This window comes from Carassius auratus, chromosome 34 (assembly GCF_003368295.1).
Source record: "Carassius auratus strain Wakin chromosome 34, ASM336829v1, whole genome shotgun sequence".
Lineage (NCBI taxonomy): Eukaryota > Metazoa > Chordata > Actinopteri > Cypriniformes > Cyprinidae > Carassius > Carassius auratus.
The window spans coordinates 6282626-6306266 of NC_039276.1; the positions used below are offsets into that span (position 1 = coordinate 6282626).

The following is a 23641-nucleotide window of genomic DNA, read 5'->3' on the forward strand; positions in this document are numbered from 1 at the left end:
TTATTGATGTGATATTGGCACTTCTGGGTCTTGTGCCATGCTGTCAGGTAGACATATATACTCCCTTTAATGATCTCCAGCACAATACAGTGCAACATTGGGGTTCTGGAAGGAAAAGTCACATTTGTTTTATCCATAGAGAAATAGATTGTTAGTGGTAATGCATAAATCTTTTAAGACAGACCTACCATGAGCATTGATGTGGTTAAGAGATGATATAATCTCTATCACATAACTACTAAAAAGAAATACTTAATTTTAAAGGTCACCCTTTCCCATAGAGCATCAGATTTCTCAAATCATTTCTATATTCATGCATATCAGAATGTTTTGCAATTAACTTTATTTTATACTTATATTTATTTTTTAATATTTATTTAATATCATCAATCAAAGGCTAATGAAGCTGTTTTTTTTTTAATGGCTTTAAACTCTTAACTGAAGAATTTTTCCGAATACCTATGGAGAAAACAAATGAGAAAATTACTTCCAGAACCTAGGCTACAGATGACATGGGTAGTCACTGTTATGGCCTGTTACAAAGACAATTAGGCAAGAACTGCACTTTGACCATTATACTTCTGCATAGAAAGTCATAAATGCAGAGTGAATTCTTAAGATATGAAAGAAGGACTTAAAGTTGTATTTTATGAGGCCTTTCAGCACACTATGTTATGTGCTCAGAGTAGAACCTCAGAATATCTCAACATCTAAAGGAACAATCAGCACATGAGTCACTGGTGTTCATTACTCTCATAGGCCTCCATTCGTAGGCCAAAAGTGTGTAATTACCTAGAACAAAAAAGTGCAAAACCAGTGTAAATAAACCGCAATCTCAGACTATTTTTGTACCAGCGTGTACTGTCAAGCTGATTTCTCCTAGGATCTCCAGTCCTCTCACAGATGTTTGATGAGTTGCTGATGATTCTGACCAAAATTGTTGTATTTCATATATCAGTGTATATTTCAGACATAAGTGATTTACCTGTAGTCTGAGCAATCTCAGTTCTGTAATTTAAAGAAAAGGGAAAAACACTGCTACACCAATAAACCAACCATGGCCTTTGTCAATACCTCAACTGTTGCCTTCTTTCAGTGTCTTCCGTTTCATATTTATCACGACACTTAAAATAGGACTTTTCCTTCTGTGCAAGTGTATGGGAATTTTAATGTCATTTTATTAACCACTAAGAGAAAAATGCTGTTTGTTATGAAAATTAATAGCAAAGCTCTCTGTTAAATGTCATGATTTGAGATATTATTCATGTCCATACTGTAGCACAATGCGCAGATCGCTTGCCTGACTTTACTTCTTGCAGTTAGGTGCTTGTTTAGATCCCTAACCTTAAGTTTGAGCAATGCTTTAACGAATAAAACTGATAAGTAGATTAAATGATCTGTTGCCATGCATGCTATTCAATCTGTCAGTCAATTTACTAATTACTTCAATGAATACAATGAATGTTTTTATTGAAATGCACTGTTGAAATGTTATGCCATATCTGCTATCAAAATCAAAAACAGACATCATAAACAATAATTTTACGTTATAATTTAGCACACATATAGGTCGCACATTTTTTAGGAACATCCACATAGTTACATGAGCAAAGAAGAGGAGAACCAAGTTATTTGAATTCAAGGCATCACGCTGTCTCAAAATCATTCAGATTTATTCTGTCAGGCTAGATACCCTGGAGTCTAGGCCAGTGGAACTGCTCGTGTAGTAAACACTGTGCTTAATGGCAGTCATATTATGAATCACATGATGACACTTTAATCCCACCAAACTGAATCATGGCCAGGGTATGTGGTTAAGGTTGTCAGGGTTAATCACGGATTGCAGCAAGTGCAAAAATGAGTGTCTGCCATTCTCTTTCCACAGAGTTTACACAAATGATTACACAGCAAGGGGATTTCTGAGGGGAGTTTCTATAGTTTGAGATCTCTTTCACCCAGGGAGCTGAAACATTCTTCTATGGCCTGCTCTGAGACACCAGAGAGAGTAGAAGGTTTCCACTTTGGACTCTGGTCTTTATCGATTAGCACTGCAAGCACAGAGGGAAAAAAATCAGACAGTTTTTCTGCAGTTGCTTAGGACAAAAAAAATTGGTTAGGTGAGTGGAGCTGGCAAAGAATACTGCAAGAGGCACTTTCATTTAAGGTAAAACCCTATAATAACCTTAATAATTACCAATAACAGACATTATTACATTACACAATTTATAACACCAACAATGTGCAGAAATGTAAGAAACTCATCATGTCAAATGTAGTTTTAACACAAATGTGACCTTTTTTTCAGAAAGCTGAATAAATAAGTTTTATTAGGATCTGACAATATTTGTCTATTTGAAAATCTGGAATCTGAGGGTGCAAAAAAACCTAAATACTGAGAAAATAGCCTTTGAAGTTGTCCAAATGAGTTCTTAGCAATGCATATTTCTAATCAATAAAATAAGGTTTCATATATTTATGGTAGGAAATTTACTAAATATCTTCATAGAACATGCTCTTTACTAAATATCCTAATGATTCTTGGCATAAAAGAAAAATCGATAATTTTGACCCTTACAATGTTTTTTTTGGCTATTGCTAAAAAATATACCCCAGCGACTTCACAAATATGAATGAACCATAAAAATAATATGATAGACACATCATATGGGATATTACCAAAAACATTAGATGATAGAAATGTGTATTTAACATATGTATGTGTAAAATGTTAAAATGTGTAAATGTTAAATTTAGTAAATTACAAACTATTCTGGAACAGCATTATACTTCTAGATTGGCTTAATTTACAAAAATGTAAATGTCTTTAAATTTAAATATGAATAGAAATGTATTCTTCAAGTTGATTCAATTTAATTCAACATCCCATGGTTGTGGCCAATTTAATTCAAATTTCAAACCATGATTTTTTTTTTTTTTTAATAAATTTGACCAACCCTTTAAAACCACTATTCTGATTTGATACCTTATATTTATTAGGAAATAATATGTGAATATTTGAAGAAAATATGTCTTACCTGCTCTGACTCCCTCATAAAAATCGTGACCCCTCTGCAAAGCCAGAGTAAAAACTTATGAAACAAATAACAAATATTTCCCCTAAACTAATAACTGGCATGTGAAAACTGTACCAACACAGCTTTAAGGTGATTTGATTTGGATAATGAAATGATAAAGCATTGAATTTACAGGGAACTGAATTACATACCATACAGGCCTGACTGAGTCTATACTCCATGACCAACACCTCCTGCAAACTCATTCTCGCTCCTTCCTGAATCTGCCTGAAAGTTAACTTCAGTGAGGTTGGGGACATTTTGGCCAGAGTCTGTAAAATCCAATACAAAAACCTGAATTTAATAATCAAAATAAATAAATAGCAATTTGAATTTCCAACTAAATCAACAAAGTATCATCATGCTGTGAGAATTTGCAGTATGTTTCTGTATTTGCAGTGCATTTCTGTATTTGTTGGTGTTGTAAGAATTTGCACGGTGTTTCTGTATTTGGTTTTGTTGTGAGAATTTAAAGGGTGCTTCTGTATTTGCAGTGCATTTCTGTATTTGGTTGTGTTGTGAGAATTTGCAGTGCATTTCTGTATTTGGTTGTGCTGTGAGAATTTGCAGCACATTTCTGTATTTGCAGCGCGCTTCTGTATTTGGTTGTGTTGTGAGAATTTGCAGTGCATTTCTGTATTTGCAGCGCATTTCTGTATTTGGTTGTGCTGTGAGAATTTGCAGCACGTTTCTGTATTTGCAGCGCGTTTCTGTATTTGGTTGTGTTGTGAGAATTTGCAGTGCATTTCTGTATTTGGTTGTGCTGTGAGAATTTGCAGCACGTTTCTGTATTTGCAGCGCGCTTCTGTATTTGGTTGTGCTGTGAGAATTTGCAGTGCATTTCTGTATTTGCAGCGCGTTTCTCTATTTGGTTGTGCTGTGAGAATTTGCAGCGCGTTTCTATATTTGCAGCGTGTCTCTTTATTAAGTTGTGTTGTGAGAATTTGGAGTGCATTTCTGTATTTGCAGCGCGTTTCTGTATTTGGTTGTGCTGTGAGAATTTGCAGCGCGTTTTTTGTATTTGCAGCGCACTTCTGTATTTGTTGTGTTGTGAGAATTTGCAGTGCATTTCTGTATTTGCAGCGCGTTTCTGTATTTGGTTGTGCTGTGAGAATTTGCAGCGCGTTTCTATATTTGCAACGTGTCTCTTTATTTGGTTGTGTTGTGAGAATTTGCAGTGCGTTTCTTTATTTGCAGCATGTTTCTGCATTTGTTTGTGTTGTGAGGATTTGCAGCGTGTTTCTGTATTTGGTTGTGATGTGAGAATTTGGACTACGTTTCTGTATGCAGCACGTTTCTGCATTTGTTTGTGTTGTTAGGATTTGGACTGCATTTCTGTGTTTTTGGTTGTGCTGTGAGAATTTTGCAGTGCGTTTCTATATTTGCAGCATGTTTCTGTATTTGGTTGTTGTAAGAATTTGCAGCGCGTTTCTATATTTGCAGTTCGTTTGTGAGAATTTGCAGAATTGGACAGACTGAGCAGCTAAAGTTATGATTTTAATTTAATTTTAAATAAGCTACAGAAATGTGTCGTTTTGGGTGAACAAGGTCATAATTTATCTCCCACTAGATAAATAAATAAATACACACATACATGAAAAAGAAAAAGTGTGAGCTGGGGAAAACATGAACTGGTCCACATATAACATAAAAGTATGAACAGGGAGGTTACATAGGGGTAATGGCCAAGTGAACTGTTGACAAAAAGAGGCCCCACATGAGCAGAGGACCAGTCCATGAACAGCCTTGTGTTTGGAGAGAACATTGCATGACCTGTTTGGTCATAAATATTCACATTCAATTCAAACGGCCTGTTCTGTTTATATCAGGGCCACTTTGTATTATACAGTATAATGAGGAATTGCGATTATTTATATTGTAACTTTGTTTAGGTCATAAAAGGAAAAAAAAAAGCAAACAGGAAACAGATTTTCACTCAGAAAATTATAGTCCAGATACTGAGCAACAGCAACTGTAAATATTCACCAATAAAAAACAACACAATGTCAAACATCAATTTCCTATCTACAGCTCACTCTAAACAAAGTGATGTGTCAAAGTAGTGCTATGGGAGGAAAAACAGAATGGCTTTGAAATACTAATGAGGTATAATATGATTCAGGGCCCATTACGCAATAGAAGAGAGTGTTTGCATGCAGCAGAGAGCACGTAGACCTTAAATGAGAAGCCATACACGCTCATTCCAGAAAGCATCAAACACTGTACCCAGCTGCAGGAGCAGGACATGGAAACACACTCCTCTATGAAGAACAAACCAAACCTTGATACGACATTGCCTATTATCATGACATTTTCTGAGGTTCATTAAAACATCACTGGTACTAAGGAGTACAGGAGTTTCGTATGGGTCTTACGCTGCTAAACAACTGAATAATTCATCCAAAGAGTAATATATAAAAAATACTGTCATAATTTATTCACCTCATGTTGTCCCGAACCTGTATCACTTTCTCTTTTCTGTAGTACACAAAAAGGCCATTTAGGTTATATACTGGCTATTCTTTTCAATATAATGAACGTGAACAAGGTCTAGGGCTGAGGGCTGTAAAACTACGAGGTGATTAAAACAAAACAATAAAAAATATTTAAAAAAAACACACCATAGAATTATTATAAAACTGATCTGTCATAAAGCATACACTATATTTCATCTTCTAAAGTCGCAAGTAGCTTTGTGTGAGGTCAAGACTGTTATTGTTAAAACACAATAATTTTCACTCTTGGGTCATTTTTTGTGTGTGTGTTTAGTCACTCTCCCTGAACCCACCTCTGTCTGTTTGAGTGCAAAAGCAGAGCCATCTCTCTTAAGGTTCTCCATGATCTCCTCCACACTTCCAGCTGAAAAGAGCCTGAAACAACAGAACAACAACAGTCCTACAAACACAAACATCTATAAAACCCCCATCTGTGGAAGTTTTTCTGCGTCATGCTCATGCAGTCAAGACAAATTAGTCATCAGATTTAATCCTGGGACCAGATTAGTGCAGCATCAACTGATGTTATGTAAGGCTCAAATGCAATGCAGATTACAAAAACAGGTAAACAAGGGGTGTATAGGCTCTTGGCAATTTGTTCCACTAAACGCTCAAGCACCCGGAAGGGAAGACGTAAACACAACATTGCACATGCTCTGGTCAATGTGGAAACTGAGTTTTGGAGCATGTCCAATGTTTATCAGTCTGATCGTTTCAGGACTTAACAAACAAATGCAGAAACTAAAAAAAATAAATAAAAAAAAAATAAAAAAAAATTATATATATATATACATACACACACACACACACACACACACACACACACACACACACACACACACACACACACACACACATATACAGTATTGTTCAAAATAATAGCAGTACAATGTGACTAACCAGAATAATCAAGGTTTTTCGTATATTTTTTTATTGCTACGTGGCAAACAAGTTACCAGTAGGTTCAGTAGATTCTCAGAAAACAAATGAGACCCAGCATTCATGATATGCACGCTCTTAAGGCTGTGCAATTGGGCAATTAGTTGAATTAGTTGAAAGGGGTGTGTTCAAAAAAATAGCAGTGTGGCATTCAATCACTGAGGTCATCAATTTTGTGAAGAAACAGGTGTGAATCAGGTGGCCCCTATTTAAGGATGAAGCCAACACTTGTTGAACATGCATTTGAAAGCTGAGGAAAATGGGTCGTTCAAGACATTGTTCAGAAGAACAGCGTACTTTGATTAAAAAGTTGATTAGAGAGGGGAAAACCTATAAAGAGGTGCAAAAAATGATAGGCTGTTCAGCTAAAATGATCTCCAATGCCTTAAAATGGAGAGCAAAACCAGAGAGACGTGGAAGAAAACGGAAGACAACCATCAAAATGGATAGAAGAATAACCAGAATGGCAAAGGCTCAGCCAATGATCACCTCCAGGATGATCAAAGACAGTCTGGAGTTACCTGTAAGTACTGTGACAGTTAGAAGACGTCTGTGTGAAGCTAATCTATTTTCAAGAATCCCCCGCAAAGTCCCTCTGTTAAAAAAAAGGCATGTGCAGAAGAGGTTACAATTTGCCAAAGAACACATCAACTGGCCTAAAGAGAAATGGAGGAACATTTTGTGGACTGATGAGAGTAAAATTGTTCTTTTTGGGTCCAAGGGCCACAGGCAGTTTGTGAGACGACCCCCAAACTCTGAATTCAAGCCACAGTACACAGTGAAGACAGTGAAGCATGGAGGTGCAAGCATCATGATATGGGCATGTTTCTCCTACTATGGTGTTGGGCCTATTTATCGCATACCAGGGATCATGGATCAGTTTGCATATGTTAAAATACTTGAAGAGGTCATGTTGCCCTATGCTGAAGAGGACATGCCCTTGAAATGGTTGTTTCAACAAGACAATGACCCAAAACACACTAGTAAACGGGCAAAGTCTTGGTTCCAAACCAACAAAATTAATGTTATGGAGTGGCCAGCCCAATCTCCAGACCTTAATCCAATTGAGAACTTGTGGGGTGATATCAAAAATGCTGTTTCTGAAGCAAAACCAAGAAATGTGAATGAATTGTGGAATGTTGTTAAAGAATCATGGAGTGGAATAACAGCTGAGAGGTGCCACAAGTTGGTTGACTCCACGCCACACAGATGTCAAGCAGTATTAAAAAACTGTGGTCATACAACTAAATATTAGTTTAGTGATTCACAGGATTGCTAAATCCCAGAAAAAAAAATGTTTGTACAAAATAGTTTTGAGTTTGTACAGTCAAAGGTAGACACTGCTATTTTTTTGAACACACCCCTTTCAACTAATTGCCCAATTGCACAGCCTTAAGAGCGTGCATATCATGAATGCTGGGTCTTGTTTGTTTTCTGACAATCTACTGAACCTACTGGTAACTTGTTTGCCACGTAGCAATAAAAAATATACTAAAAACCTTGATTATTCTGGTTAGTCACATTGTACTGCTATTATTTTGAACAATACTGTATATACTTAGACTTGAAGCCTATAGGGCAAGTGTAACGAATGTTTCAAAGCACATACATTCTTGTTCTTCAAAAAGGTGTTCAACTAAAAACTCCCCAATTTCAATAGTCAACTGACTTCAGCAAGCATCACTACACCCATACATAACCATTTCAAAAGCAGTATCAGACTGAAAATTCTATTTAAATGATACTTAAAACCTAACACATAACCACAGGTTAGTTTTCCATTTCAAGGGAGAGCTTTAGTTTCATTCTATTTTGGGTTAGACACAATAAAGCAAGGAGAGAAGAGCGTTTAGGTTTACCTGTCGATGGCCTCTGTCTGTTCTTGCAGCACAAAAGGTTTCTCAGCATCCAGACTGCTCTGAGGAGACAAAACAGCAGTCCGTGTTTAAACACCAGATGAAGCACATACACACGGCTGTATTTCAACCCAGACAACTGCAATCCTCAACTATCTGTGTGAGGCCATTTTAGTTCCTGTCAGACACCATGGCTGTGTCTGATGCTGAAGAATAAGTATAAGAAACATTTTTCAAAAACATAAAAAAAAAATATCCACATTTTGGTAGTGCATATATACATACACTATAAACTAGTACACTGTTGGCTGACCATTTCAGATTCAGGCCATTTATCATTTCATCCTCTGTGTAGGCGTGCACCGCTGGTCAAACTAATTTATGACCTCCTAGTGCTTAAAAGCTGTGACATGAATCCCAGAGACATTTCATTTCACGCCGGCTCTAGAGATACACAGACATGGATATATCTATTTCAGTACACTGTCACAGAATCCGTAACATGGAATCACAATAAACACACTGTTAGCATTTTGAACAAAGAATGAAAGTGGCTATATTCCTCCCTTATCTGCTCAGGTCTGGATACACCCCGTCTTATCTTCAATATCAAACAATCTACTGACTTTAAAGTGCAACACTGATGATATGGTTTTATGGTTTAGTGACAGCGGCTGTATATAAGCAGGAGCATTGCCAGACATAAATAACATCTAGTGCACTTTAGTGCCATATCATAATGCAAAGACTAGCTGTAAATAATCACGGTGTTTGGATTTTTAATTAGGCTACTATTACAATCTGTTGAGAATCGAAGAGAATAAAATAAATGGAATGATCAAAACAGGTCCGGGAAGGGTTTGCGAAAGTGGTTTGACCGGTGCATGAAAGTCCCTCCCTCCCGGGGACCTCTGGAAAGGTCCATAAGTTGTTGTCACATTTTTCTACATGGTACATGGGTAAATGGTCCTTTAAGGTGAGAAAATCTTCCAGATTTGTGTCGTCATGTACATTTGCTGCTTGCTGAACATTTAATTGTAACTATTTAAAGATGCACTGAAAGCAAATCCATCAGTGTTGTTTACTGTTGCTAAGCCCACCACTGTGTAGTGTAACAGCAGACACTCAGGTTGTAAAAGTTCTCAAAAAGAGTCACGTCTGTTTTTGCCACATACCTGTTCCTGATAAGAATCCAGAAGTTGGGCCACATCACTGTTAGATGGAGACTTCAGATCAATAAGATCCTTCTCAAGAGACACAATCTGATGGGTGAAACAAATGGTACAATTCTCTGATGGGCAGGGGCACAGTGATACACAACATTAAACAACAGCTTAGTGTCCAAAACGTAGTGTGCAGGACAGCCTTTTAGGGATCACAAGTGAGCTTACAACACTGCGTTTAAAGGTGCATTCTCATCAGCTAAAGTTTGCATGCAAAAACAGGTCTACTGTCAACAGTGAGAAGATATATATAACACTGCACAAAAAGAAGTTACTTAAAAAACCAAGCGGTTTTAGAGTCGTCAGTGCAGAATATTTGCTGAAATATGCATGAGGAACTTTTTTCCCCTCACATGAAACTCCTAATTGTATGGCTATTTTTTCACAGGGAATTGTAAGGCTTTACCCTTTCTCAAGCTGCTTTGGAACAATATGCATTGTGAAGCACACTACACTAACATATCGAACAGAATGCATTACACCAGGATATAAAAGGAAGAATGGCATTTAATTCTCCCATCAGGCTCCCACTTGTTTGAAAAATTATTTCTTCCACTTTTGACTGGTAGCTAAAATTTTAAGAGATTGGACTTGGAAAGAACAATTTCTAATCAATTAAATATTACACAGGATTAGAAAATGCATATTCACTAAAGAAATCCCATGTTTTTTCAATATTATTAATATTATTGTTTCCTCTTAAAATATACAGTTTTCCAGGCCTAAAAATCACAATCACTTTACCCTTGTGGTGATAATTAATGACAACACAGGCTGACTCAATTAATAATTGTCAGGGTTGTTTACATTGCTCATAAAACAGACTGAATCAGCTCTGAACTAGTTCTGCAGTACAAACTAACGCCCTGTCCTCAGAGCCCTTTTGTGGTTATTTTTATCACAAGTTACTTCTGTGTGTAGCGTGTATGCCAGATCCTGCTGGTTGTCTCTCATTGGCCAGAGGATGTGTGTGTGTGTGTGTGTGTGTGTGTGTGTGTATAGGCTTGTATGCCCCTCTCTCCAGCAGTGCCAAGCCCTGGTCCTCATTTTCACCTCTGGCACATGAACTGGGCGTAGGTTTAGGGCTCAGTTGCCCCCTGCTGCCGAAAGCTCGCTGACAAGTCTGAGAAAAGCTGACTAAGTCCTCTTCTTTCAGTAACTTCTCTCATTTCAGCAACAAATGCAAGAAGTGCAGCCCAAAAGCCCAGGAGGCCAGCACCAGCACAGCTCCTTTCCAGTCACCATTACCTTGAATTTGAGTTTCATCCTTTCGAAACAGTCTTAAAACTGTTCTAGAATTCAAATAACTTTTTCTTAGCACTGTGTCCAAACCAGGAGCTGCATGTGAAACCACTGCACAACATGAAACACCCACAGCCAATATATCAGATATGGCTTTGTCTATGATGCAGATTATAAATATATATTATATACAATGTTTTATATTATACAACAATATAATAAATAATATACAAATATATAATAAATTATAATCCGTTAAATATCATATTATATATTATCTATAAGAATATACAATATTTGATATTACATAAGATTAATAGAAGCTGAAAATTGCAATAACACTGATATTTGCAAATATTTACTCGATCTTTGACATGGGAAAAATGTGCAATATATATTCACAAGGCCATCAATAGTCTGACAAACTGATGCTAGAGAAAGAGCCATTTATTTGGCCAATCGATTATCTATTTAACCTCAAAATGGCCAAATATTGGTCTTTCTCTAGTCTATGTGCATTACCTTGTCAGACTGCACAAAGTGAGTAGCCACCCCGACCCTCTGAATATCTCTGCCTTTGAGGCGGAACCCAGTCAGGGCGAGAAAGAGGCCCAGTTTGCCTTGAAGTCTGGGCAGGAAGTATCCACCTCCAACATCAGGGAACAGTCCTATAGAAACAAAACACACAAAACTAAAGCCATTTAGACCAAATCTGGACACAAATATCCCAATCATTTTCTCCACTGAAAAACAAGACAAAACAGGTTTTATATATTAAATAATTAATTTCACTGCTTCATGGGGTGACTAGTTGATTTAGTAAAGTCTGTAATTTCAGTCTGTATGTTTTTATTATTTTCAAACACTATTTTATATTGAATCAAATGTGTTGTAATTCAGAGCTGAGTGGTTTGATTCAAGGCTTCTTTATTGTAAATGTATTATTATTATTATTATTTTTTTAATCCTTATTGAGAAAATTAATGCAGAAAAAATAATTACGAACTCAAGGTCAGTGAACAAATAGTTCAGTGATGTATTTCAATCCATAACGATTGGTTCTCGCCACTTTTAATAAGATTTCTTCACTGTTTAAGCTACATAGGGACACTGTACATCTGTTGCGTGTTTATGCTATGCTGTCGTCCTTTAATTTAAGATTGCACAGGACCAGTGAGACATGACTTCTAATGCTCTTTACCCAAGAAAAAAACAGTTATTTTCTGGCCACAGGAGTACAAATTTGTTATTTTTTAGTTACTTAATTATAATTGTCCCTCAAGTGATTTCATAAGTAATCAAAAAATGAAATATTTGAATAAACAAAAAGACCTTCATCATACGAGTTATATTTCACTGTCACACCAAGCAGGAGCATTAAAAAAATTATGCCAATGACCCTACAAAATTATAATCTGAAGGGGCCCTCTTCCTAAAGTATGATGGGAGCTGTATATTTCTATGTAAACAGACCATTTATGAAATGTAGGAAAAATAGTAAACATGATATTGCAGAGCAAACTTTATAATGTTGTTTCCAAAATCAAGTAATTGGATGTCATATTGCCATTACACTAGAGCCAAAAGATGAGATTAAAAAAAGAATAATAAAATAAAAAATAACATGAAAATATTTACTTATATTAAGCATCATAAATAATAAAATATAAATAATAAATAACATATTTTTACCCACCACTGGATTTAAATTAGAGGTATTAACCTGAGAAACATAATCAAAATGAATAAGTCAAATTATGAATGATTAAATCAAAAGTTAAATTCTTCAAATATTAACATTTTCTACAAATATTTTCACACTATTTATTTCCAATTTCCCGCAAGGGGGTCCTTGGCCCCTAATTTGTAAGACCTTGCATAAACAGTTATCAAATGCATTGTTCAGTCTGCAGGATGTGGTTATGAAATGGCATAGTGTGGTGCTACAATCTTATTAACCTGATGTGCATTTTTGTAGTAAGGGCTGAAAGAAATAACATAATTTCCCTCACACACACACACACACACATGCACGCACGCACATGCACACACACACACACACATGCACACAGGCGGGGCAGGATTAGGTCCCCGACCTGATTCCAAGAGACAAATGTAATATCATAAATGCAGATTAAGCTTGCCGTTGTCTCGTGGCCGGCATGGTTTTAAAACTCAAATAGCCCCATAATCCATCAACAGAAGGGGGTGAAGGGGCTGATACAGGTTGCAGACAGGGAGAGGGGGCCATTTTCGACACACAGATGGCTGGCACATTGTCAGAGAAGGTGCCACCATGGGCGAATGCCACAGCTCAGCACAAATGGCTCAAGACTTCTGCTACCATGCTGTTCATGGTGTTTCCCTTCTGGAATCCCACTTAGCCTTGAGCATTTATACAGGACAACAAAATTAAATAAAAATCAGTTCTTTAAACCACTTTAAAACTGCACACGATTCCCAGCACCACTTCTTTCCCAGAAAAGCGTAAACACAATCAAAACATTGTTTGTTTGAGAGACCCAACACAGTATCAACAGCTCAACCAATGGTCTTATTTGGGGTGTGTTTTTTCAATCTATGGCAGATGGACAAACATGTTTAAAACATTTATTAATAAATCATTATTTATGAAGAATTGTTATTATGCTGCCAAGTACAGGGTTATTATTGTCAGATAAAACTAAAACGATAAAAAAAAAAAAAAATCCTGTAATTGAAAAAGTGAAACTTTAATCTTTAGGGGTGGTTGGATTTATTCACGCACATTAAAATATTTATTTGCAGCTTCTTTCTTTTCAGATTCTTATTTATAGCTTTCTTTTAACAGGCTTTATATTAACTTATTGGGAGAAAACCAGTAGCTCTATGTGAACTCAAACACTGAGCACAGCCATATGGTCAAAATGGCATGATCATCATATCACCCCGCAAATATTTGACTGAGAGATTGGTAGTAGAATCGGGCTCCTCCTATCGAAGCATCGAATCATCTACTATTCAGGGTCACCCCTAGTGGAGACCATGTAAACTAGATGAGCCCCAGACACAGAAATATCATCTGAAATAAATACTATAAAATAGTGTAATAGGCAATTTTTTTACATTAATAGTTGAACTGAGGAGCCACACAAATGATGTGCACATGATGATGTAGCCAAGGAAGAAGAACTATATGGAAGTACCCGTCTACAAGACAAATTAATCTGATCACCTTAACGCAGAACAAACCATTAAGACAACTGCAAACCCAAAGAGGATTATTCATTTAGCTTGGGTTGAGAGACACAAGCTCTTAATGGAATTAGTGGGTGATGGCACAAAGAAACTGTGCATTCACTCTATCAAACACACACACACACACACACACACACACACACACACGTGCAAAGATGCTCAACAGATGTGTCACAGACCGTGATTAGCACTACTTCCTGCCACTCTAACAGTTCCGCAGGGAGTCTTCACCCAAGGCTTGCAAGAGTGAAGGACATCGTACAATGCAGGAGGAAATGCTTTAAAACTCTCTTATTAAGAGTCCAGAATGAATTATAATTACCGAGGCAGACTTCTGCGAACATGTGTAGGAGCATGTGATAGGGACAAGGGCAAAGTTTTCATCACAGACAATCTGATTTATACCGTATCAAGGCTCCAGAAATACCATTCACAGGGTGTGATTAGAACATGGAATGAAAAGAAGCATGAAAAATCTAAAGCATGTGCAATAAAAGTGATATGCAGCACACATGGATGTATTCTGGGAGGATGGTTATGAAAGATGGATGTGGAAACATTCACTTTGGACTCGAAAATGAACATTTTGTCTTCATTTTCTTAACTTCATGTCTAACGGTGTATTTTCTGGGTGAGTAAGTGATGACAGAATTTAACATTTTGAAGTTTATGACAAGCTCAGTTTCTCTAAAAACATCAGCAGTGGTATAACACTAAAACATTCTAGTTCCAAAGTTCGGAAACACAAAGATTATTATGATTTTTTTAAAAGAAATGTTATACTTGATAAATATGCATTAAATTGCTCAAAATTGAAAGGAAAAAATATTACAAAAGATTTTTATTTCAAATAAAAAGTGTTCTTTTGAACTTTCTATTCATCAAAGAAGCATAGAGAAAATGTATCATTGTATTTTTGATCAAATAAATGCAGTCTTGTTGAGCATAAATGATCAAAAACATTTCAAAATCTTACAGATCCCAAACGTTTGGTAGTGTTAACGGTAGTGTAAGACATGCTTAAAAAAATTTATAAAAATGATTAGACAACAAATTACCAAAGCATGTTGCATCTGTAAGAATTTTTTGCAATGACAATGGTCTGAAGGTGATTTGTAGTGCTGAAAGTGTCAAAACGTATTGTCTACATTTCGAGAAAACATATATACAGTGTTTTTCGGACTATAAGTCGCACGTGTGAGTAAGTCAAGTGAGTAAGTCGCATCAGGCCAAAAATACGTTATGATGAGGAAAAAAACATATATAAGTCGCACTGGACTATTAGGCGCATTTATTTAGAATCAGGAACCAAGAGAAAACATTACCGTCTACAGCTGCGAGAGGGCGCTCTATGTCTTCAGTGTAGACTACAGGACACTGAGCAGCATAGAGCGCCCTCTCGTGGCTGTAGACAGTAATGTTTTTTATTGGTTCATTTGTCTTAGTTCATTTCTCTTGGTTCATGTCAAATTAATTTTCAAATAAGTCGCACCTGACTACAAGTCGCAGGACCAGCCAAACTATGAAAAAAAGTGAGACTTATAGTCCGGAAAATACGGTATGTACTTTGTTCTGTAACTCAATTTATGTCACTGAGCTGTCCACCTACACCAGATGAAAGGTTAGGAAATTAAATATACATACAAGTATGCAAGAATCATCTGTTGGCTCCACGGTTGGAACAAGACCCACCCACTTACATATCAGCGGCAGATTGATCGGATGCCGTCCGCATCGCCAGAATTCCTTCCATGAGCAAAAGGGAGATTCATGCTGTCTGTGGAGTGTTTTAACATGCTGTTCATTTAGAGACCACACGCATCAGACAGGTGCTGTCTCTCTACACTGTTTCCACATAAAACTGACCTGACCGATCTGCTGCGAAAGATTGCTTTTGGGTCAGGACTTTGGGCCAGGGAATGATTTGAGAAGGAATCAGATCACAAGTTTTTTTTTCAGCTACAAAAAATGTGTGCTGTGTCATCTCACGCTGGTGAGAGAAATATACACAGATCAAGCACTGTGTACCAGCAAAAACAAACATGTCAACAGGAGATGGACTTTTCCATTGAAGTAAGCAATTATTATGGATTTTGTTGTGTTTTAGCCAGAAGCTAAAAAGAAGTTAAAACACCTTAATGATTAATTTGTTTCTTATAAACACTCAGCTTTTCACTTCACAAGATGTTAACTGATGGACTGGAGTCGTGTGGATTATTGTATGTTTTTATCAGTTGTCTGAACTCTCATTCTGACGGCACCCATTCACTGCACAGGATCCACTGGTGAGCAAGCGATCTAATGTAAATGTAAATTTCTCTAAATCTGTTGCGATTTACATTTACATCATGGTTGACCTGAGGGCGAGCAGATTTAAAGCAATTTTTGGGTGAACTATTCCTTTAAATGAATATGCCTTTTTTGGCAAATGGTGTGCGTTACATTCAATTGTCACATCTATTTTTTGGATGAAGTACTATCGATTCCTGTGAAGTCAAAGCCATCTTGCATTATTAATGAAAATTCGGTTATAACCCAGTTACAGCCCACGGGGAGAGAGGAACGCAGACTGCCTCTTACCAATGCCCGTCTCTGGCATGGCAAACAGTGTCTTCTCAGTGGCCACACGAAACCGTCCATGAACTGAAAGACCCACGCCCTGCAGAGAGAGAGAGAGAAAAAAAACGTACAGATCAATAATTGGGTACAATGTTCCCAGAACAGATGGAGAAAGCTGTAGAATGAGGGTTCAAGTCTTCACATCCATTCACTGTAAGACACTAGAAGAATATTTTAATGAAAATTCTGATTCAATCAAATCTGTATGTATGGTCCATTTGTCTATACATACACTACCGCTCAAAAGTTTGGTGTTTGCTCTTTTTTTTATGTTCTGCCTTTATTTGTATAAGTTAAAATATTTCTATTTTGAAATATAATTACAATTTAAAATGATAGTTTTCTATTTTAATGTTTTCAAATGTAATTTATTCCTGTAACAGAAAAGCTGAATTTTGAGCATCATTATTCCAGTCTTCAGTGTAATAAGGTCCTCCAGAAATCATTCTGATTTGATCTGGTGCTGAAGAAACATTTCTTATTATTATCAAGTTTGAAAACAGTTGTGCTGCTTAATATTTCTGTGAAAACCTTGATGTTTTAAAGCCTACTGGATGAAGTATATCATATGCACAGTGCAAGAATTTGGAAGGCTCTTCCTATGCACTGTAGCCATAATGAAACACCAACACCACGTTTGATGATTTAGTATGAGACCCTTAATCACGACAGCACTGCCTAAACAGCAGAAGCAGGAATGGAATAACAAACAGTCACTGATGTACAGCACACTGGATTTTTATGTGCTCTGAAAATCCACAGCTTGTTCACAAACTGTGTAGGATTAGAATCAAATGGTGCACATGACACAACAACAACAACAACAACACAGCAACCCTAGCAGACAGCTGATACTCTTGAAGCATTACAGACACAGCCGAACAGTTATCAGGTCTGTTAGCACAAACAAATGACCGATTTTTAAAATGATCAATATTGGCCAAGTATCATCCAGAAATCAATCTCAAATTGTCATCTGATGTCCAAGAAACATTTCTTATTATTATTTTTAATGTTGAAAACAGTTGTGCCACTTAATATTTTTGTGAAAACCATTATACATTTTTTTTTTCCCCCCAGGATTCATATCCATACATTTATTTACAAACGATTAAAAATAAAGACTGCCAAATTTCTGAACGACCATTATATCGACCTTGCTCTGTAGATAAATTATTCTCAAAAAATTAGAAGCAACTTCTAAAGAAAACATCCTGGACTATCAGGAAGCGCAAAATTCTTAAACGTTTTGTTATACAAAGCTCCGCCTGATTCTGTCATAAAAAAAAAGATCCACAAATGAGTCTAAAACAGCATCGTCATCTTAATCACTTCAATATCTTTAGCTGATGTGACTCATGAGATCACAGAGCATGACTGACATGGACTCATCTAGTTAAAGAAAATAGACATCATAAATTCAGTTATTATGAGACCAACTGGGGGCTGCGTTCTCAACGGGCTGCTCATTTAGAGACAATAATCATCTTCTCCTGGGGAGCAGCCCATGTGTCCCCTACATGAAAACTCATTAGGATGATTACGATAAAGTGAGAACAACCATCCAAACTATAACACAGTCAAAGTAGAAGCAGAAGAAAAGAATAAACTGTCTAAATAGTTTGGTAACAGGATTTTCATTTATAAATGGGAAGCACATGTTGTAGCTGGAAGCATCAAATCATTCACCTAGAAGCGGTGGAAACTTTCATCGTTTGTCCAAAACGTTTGGCTGGAATCCGGCCGAAAACTTGCGGACAGCTTCTAAATTTAGGAATCAACTCCAGGATGGAAAACATTACCTATCAAAAACACAAGTCTCTCCTCTTTAGGAGACTAATATGGAACATAAATGTAGCCAAAAATGTTTAAAGACCATCTTTAATCTGGCGGTTTTCTAATATGAAAGCTTTCTGGAATGTTAAAAATGATAAAGAAGAATGATAAAGTTCCTACACCACTGTTCAAAGGTTTGGGGATTCTTTTGAAAAATTATAATTTTTATTCAGCAAGGATACATCACGTTGATCAGAAGTGACAGTAAAGACATTTATGTTTTAAGGCATTTAAAAAAGATTTCTGTTTTAATAAATGTCCTTCTTTTGAACCTTCTATTCAATATAATTATTTATTTTCCTTTCTCTCTGTAAAGAGTTAGAAATAAAGGTGACATCAGATGATTCTGAAAAAAAATGTACTGCAGTTTCAACAAAAACAATAAGCTGCACAATTTTTGTCCACATTGATAATTATAAATATTCAGTTGATTATCAAATCAGCATATTAGAATGATTTCTGAAGGATGGAGTAATGATTGCTGAAAATTCAGCTTTGATCACAGGAATAAATTATAGTTTACAATATATTCAAATATATTTTGCATTTCAATAATTTTTCAAAATATCAATGTTCTTGTAATTTTTGATCAAATAAATGCAGCCTTGGTGAGTAGAAGAGGCTCAAAAATCATTAAAAAGCAACCCCAATTTTTGAATGGTAATATTAACTTCTATGCCCAATAAGGTCAAAAACATAAGTAGAAGAGAACAGTTTATATTCATATTCACTATAGAGAAAACAAAGTTATATTATGAAATGTGGTCTGCATATTTTCAACAGTTCACCAGTTTTTTTTATATAACAGATGCCCTTCTCTTCTCTGGTCCTCTGTATTACTTCATCTGTCCTGCGGCTCTGCTTAATTATGATTTACCATATGGTAAGCATCAAACTGCAGAAGCACTAAAGGTTTGATCTTCATTATATTTTTGAGATTGTCAAAATGAATTCAGCAGAAGTAAAATGAAATATCTTTTGAGTGTGAGTTTATCTGGCCTACCTCGAACTGCTCTTTCAGTATCTGTAACACAGAATTTATTATTATTCGTCATTTATTTATAACAGTTGCCCATGAGTGTGGCATCGCATCCTGCTGCCCATATTCATTACAGGTCCAAAAAGTAGTTTTGCATGCTGTGACTGAAAATGAACTTTGTCTCAAAAGACTAAACAAAGACATGCAAGTTAATGAGAATGCAGCTTCAGTGGAGACCAAAAGACCATTCCACAAATGCTAACTATATAATCAAAGCAAAAGAGGATCTTACAAATGCTGGAAAACAGTAATAGCTGATAAGCAGCGATGGTCAGGAAGGCTTTAAAGGTGTAGCACAGCCACCCTCTGACAGGGTTGTGTGAGGGATCAAAGAGATGCTCATAGATCACACTGAGCCACCGACTGATACACTGCAGGTGTGAGATATGATGTTACGCCTCTCATGAGTGATTACATACTTCTTCCATTACTAAATGTGTTCCATAAACAAAGATTCAGCTGGACCACTGGAGAAAATCATTCTGATTTATTGGATAATCTACTACCACTTATAGTGATGGGACTATTATGCCTTCCTCACATCTCTAAATAGGGATTCTGGAAAGCTGCTTTAGAGTAAGTATGAGAGGAACTCATAGACACTTCGGGGTGTTTAAACAAGATTAGAATTGCTAAAGAAACTTTTCTTTATATTATAAAACTGGATTAGAATTGCTCAAGAAACATTTATTTTTATTATCAGTGTTGAAAATGTTTTTTTTAATATAATTTATAAAAAAAAAAATTGTCACTTTTGATCATTTTAACATGTCCCTGCTGAATTAAAAGGATACATTTCTAAAAAAAAAAAAAAAAAAAACATACTGACCCCAAAAGTAGTGTAGATGCAGTAACTACAACTGAAGACAAAAAATTTAAATTTAGTATGCAAATAAATACAAGAAAGAGAGCCCATCACAAAAAAATTTGCAAATAATGTTTATATCTGTGCTAGATGTCAAATTTTGACTAGTGAACATTCTGTCAACCCAATTCAGCAGGAGATTTTAAGGGTTTTATCTAAAAAGTATTAAAAACTATAAAGTTAATAACAGCTCTAAATATTTAACATAATGGAGACTGCTAATAAAATAAATAAATCAACTAAATAAAAATATAACAAAAATACAACTATAGCAGACCTGATCCTGTCTATAAATACACAAAATACGCAGTCTGCGTAGGGCCCCCGAAACATCTGGGGGCACACTTGCCCTCGAAGATGATTTGATTTTGAAGTGGTGCGCAGTTGCCCTTTTTACGTGGAAATGCCATCAAATCCTGTAATGTGAATGTTGTACAGTCTCTCTTGAGACAAAAAAGAGAGAGAGAGACACTTTTTCTCAAGCGCGAGTGCATTTGTTCATGCAATGTTACATTTCCGAAGAAGAAAAACTCATCTAACTTGGATGGTCTGAGGGTGAAAGGTTTTCTTTTTGGGTGAACTACTCCTTTAAGGATTAAACGTTTATTAGTAAATGATTAAACATTTTGAGTATAGAACTTCTGAATACAGATACTTTGTGATGCATCTCTAATTATTAAATGAGCTGACTTGTGGGTCTACATGTAGAATACAAAATGAATGTAAATATAAAGTGTTACTCAAACACAAATCCATAGCCTACCAATGGGAGGACACTTGAGAACTGATTCATAAGAAACCAAAAGATTGTTTGCAAGATCAGCTCACTGCTGACACCTACTGGATAAAATACACATTGCAGAACAGAAATAAAGAGGATTAAGAGGGGTTTATGACTCCTATTGTGAGGACTGGCTTGCAGCTCATACAGTCAAACATGACTGCAAAATATTGAATATTGCACTAAGAATACATATAATAATAGCTCATGGGTCCTTATGTCTAAGTATTTTCATGCATATGTTTAAAAATGAGAACACCTAGATTTTGAATCATGCATGAAGCCAGTAGCAATGTGAGTCCTTATGTTTTTGGATAAATTAATAGCGACACAGTGAAAAGGATAGTACAGTTATATATATATTGTTTCATATAAAGCAGGACGCTTTGTCCTTCATTTATTTTTATATTTTGTAAACACAAGACAAGCTGGTCCACATTGCCTCTGGTTCCTTTAATTCTGCTAAATTAGAACAGACAGCACCATCTGCTGGTGAACTTGTGCAGCAAGACGACCGTTTCAGATAAATACTTACTCCCCCCATTGTAATTCCATCGATAAGAGCCACATACGGTTTCTGATATGTACCTACAAAGAGTTAAAATCAATCAATCAATCTGTTCATCAAACCTCAAAAACAGCAACAGAAGTGCGAAAACATACCAATAGTGTTGTTAAGAATATATTCCTCACGGAAGAAGTCTTGAGCAAGAGAATCGCCTGCTTTACCAGCTTCTGTGACAGCTGGGAGAATATCTGAATGTCAGATCTGTATTATCTATGCATAGATCCATTTAACAGGGAATGAAAAACCAAACTGCATGATTATCTTAAATAATTACCTCTGATATCCCCACCAGCACAGAACGCCTTCTCCCCTGCTCCTTTAATGATCACTAGATCCGTTTCTGAGTCTTTGTCCCAATTCTACAAAAACACGATGATTCAAGTAGGTTAACAATGCAGATCTGTTATATGAAGTTTGATTGGGTGATCAAAAATACTATAGGGCTATTATTGATGTTGGGAGAAAGGCTTCCAGTCTCCCCTAACCTTGAGCTGAGGGTAGATGTGTCTGATCATGGTGAGATTCAGGGCATTGAGAGCTTTGGGTCTGTTTAGTGTAATGACACCAGCGTTCCCAACTTTCTCAAACAGGACTTCAGACCCAGCTTTAGTGGACATCTGAGACACCGTAATAAAACAATATTCAATGGGAGAAACATGTAGGATTAATACAACATTACTAAACTAAAACATGTACATCACAAGGTGATTGAATATTTTTTATTTATTTTATTTTTTCAAATAACTGCACATTTAAACATAAGACATCAGATGAAAAAAGGCCAAATTATTCCAAGCATTATATATAAGATACCAGACCAAAAGATTTTTAGGGTCATAAAAGAATTATTGAAACATTGACATTCTTGACTGGCTGAATTATTATTATATTTTTTTTTTGCATGAATACTGATGCCTGCTTAGGGCTTAAATTTACCATGTGTCCTTGTATTCTCTGCAATCTGCAGGCTGATCGTAATCTGTATTAGATAAAAAAATAAAATAAACCGTGGTGTTATTGTTTTTATGTTAAACTTAACATCAAATTGTTAAATGTATTGTTGGGTCATGACATTACAATTATTCAATTAAAGGCAACCGGAAAATTTGAAATGAAACATCAAAGACACCGTATGTATATATATATATATATATAACGTTAACGTATAATATATAAAATTGTTTATTTATTTATTTTCATGCTTTTCATTATTAGACAAGAACACAATACACAACATTTTCTATATGATGCATTAGTTGCAGATTGCTTCTATGTGTTTTTAAAACCTTTTAAAGTATGTTTTGCTGGGTTCAGTTTAATCAAATATTTAAACGACACCTTCCATACTTTATTAGCTATTGTATATATAAATAAGACAACGTCCAAACTTGATCTCATTCATTCTTTTTGGAAAAGAGACCTATATTGCAGTGTCTGCAGATCTCCTACACACCAAACAGCAAGCAAATCATTCTTGAATTCTGGAGTCTATATGCAGAACGGATCCCTGATGACATCACACATGTGGCACTTGAGGAACACTCACCTGTGCGCAGAGGTCAAGATTATTAATGACATGGCTAGATTCAGCTGATGTTCTGGAAGGTTTCGTTTCTCCCTGTCTGTCGCCCCTGCTGGCCCTGCTTGATGATGTCATAGTGCCGCGACACCAGCGAGGAAGTCTCACGATGTGTCATAACAGAGCCGACACCTGCCCACTGCACAGTTTTATTCGCGCTTTACCAGTGAAGAGAAAAAAACAAGCATACAAGTTTCGCCAGTTAATTATCTTATGTATAAAGTTATATTTAACTAAAATAAAGATATATTTCATGACTCTGAAAAGTATAAACCGGTTGTGCAAAGA

The 23641-nt window shown here is 36.1% G+C and overlaps 1 protein-coding gene across 4 annotated transcripts; it reads right to left on the minus strand.

Annotated features, from left to right (window-relative positions):
• Nucleotides 1-1453: 1453 nt before the first annotated feature.
• On the minus strand, nucleotides 1454-23508 carry LOC113053027 (3-hydroxyisobutyryl-CoA hydrolase, mitochondrial). Of its 4 annotated transcripts, XM_026217625.1 has the most exons (15): nucleotides 23321-23425; nucleotides 22711-22753; nucleotides 22260-22391; nucleotides 22049-22133; nucleotides 21870-21950; nucleotides 21742-21794; nucleotides 19525-19545; nucleotides 16647-16725; nucleotides 11352-11497; nucleotides 9540-9626; nucleotides 8368-8426; nucleotides 5863-5944; nucleotides 3227-3346; nucleotides 3036-3069; nucleotides 1454-2048 (listed from the first exon to the last, which is right to left on the minus strand). In XM_026217625.1, the coding sequence occupies exons 1-15, from the start codon at nucleotides 23350-23352 to the stop codon at nucleotides 1933-1935; spliced, it is 1170 nt and encodes a 389-aa protein (XP_026073410.1). In that variant the 5' UTR covers nucleotides 23353-23425; the 3' UTR covers nucleotides 1454-1932. The 4 variants fall into 4 exon arrangements, with proteins under 4 accessions (XP_026073410.1, XP_026073408.1, XP_026073411.1 ...); XM_026217623.1 differs by lacking the exon at nucleotides 22711-22753 and having other exon boundaries at nucleotides 23321-23508; XM_026217626.1 differs by lacking the exon at nucleotides 19525-19545.
• Nucleotides 23509-23641: the final 133 nt, after the last annotated feature.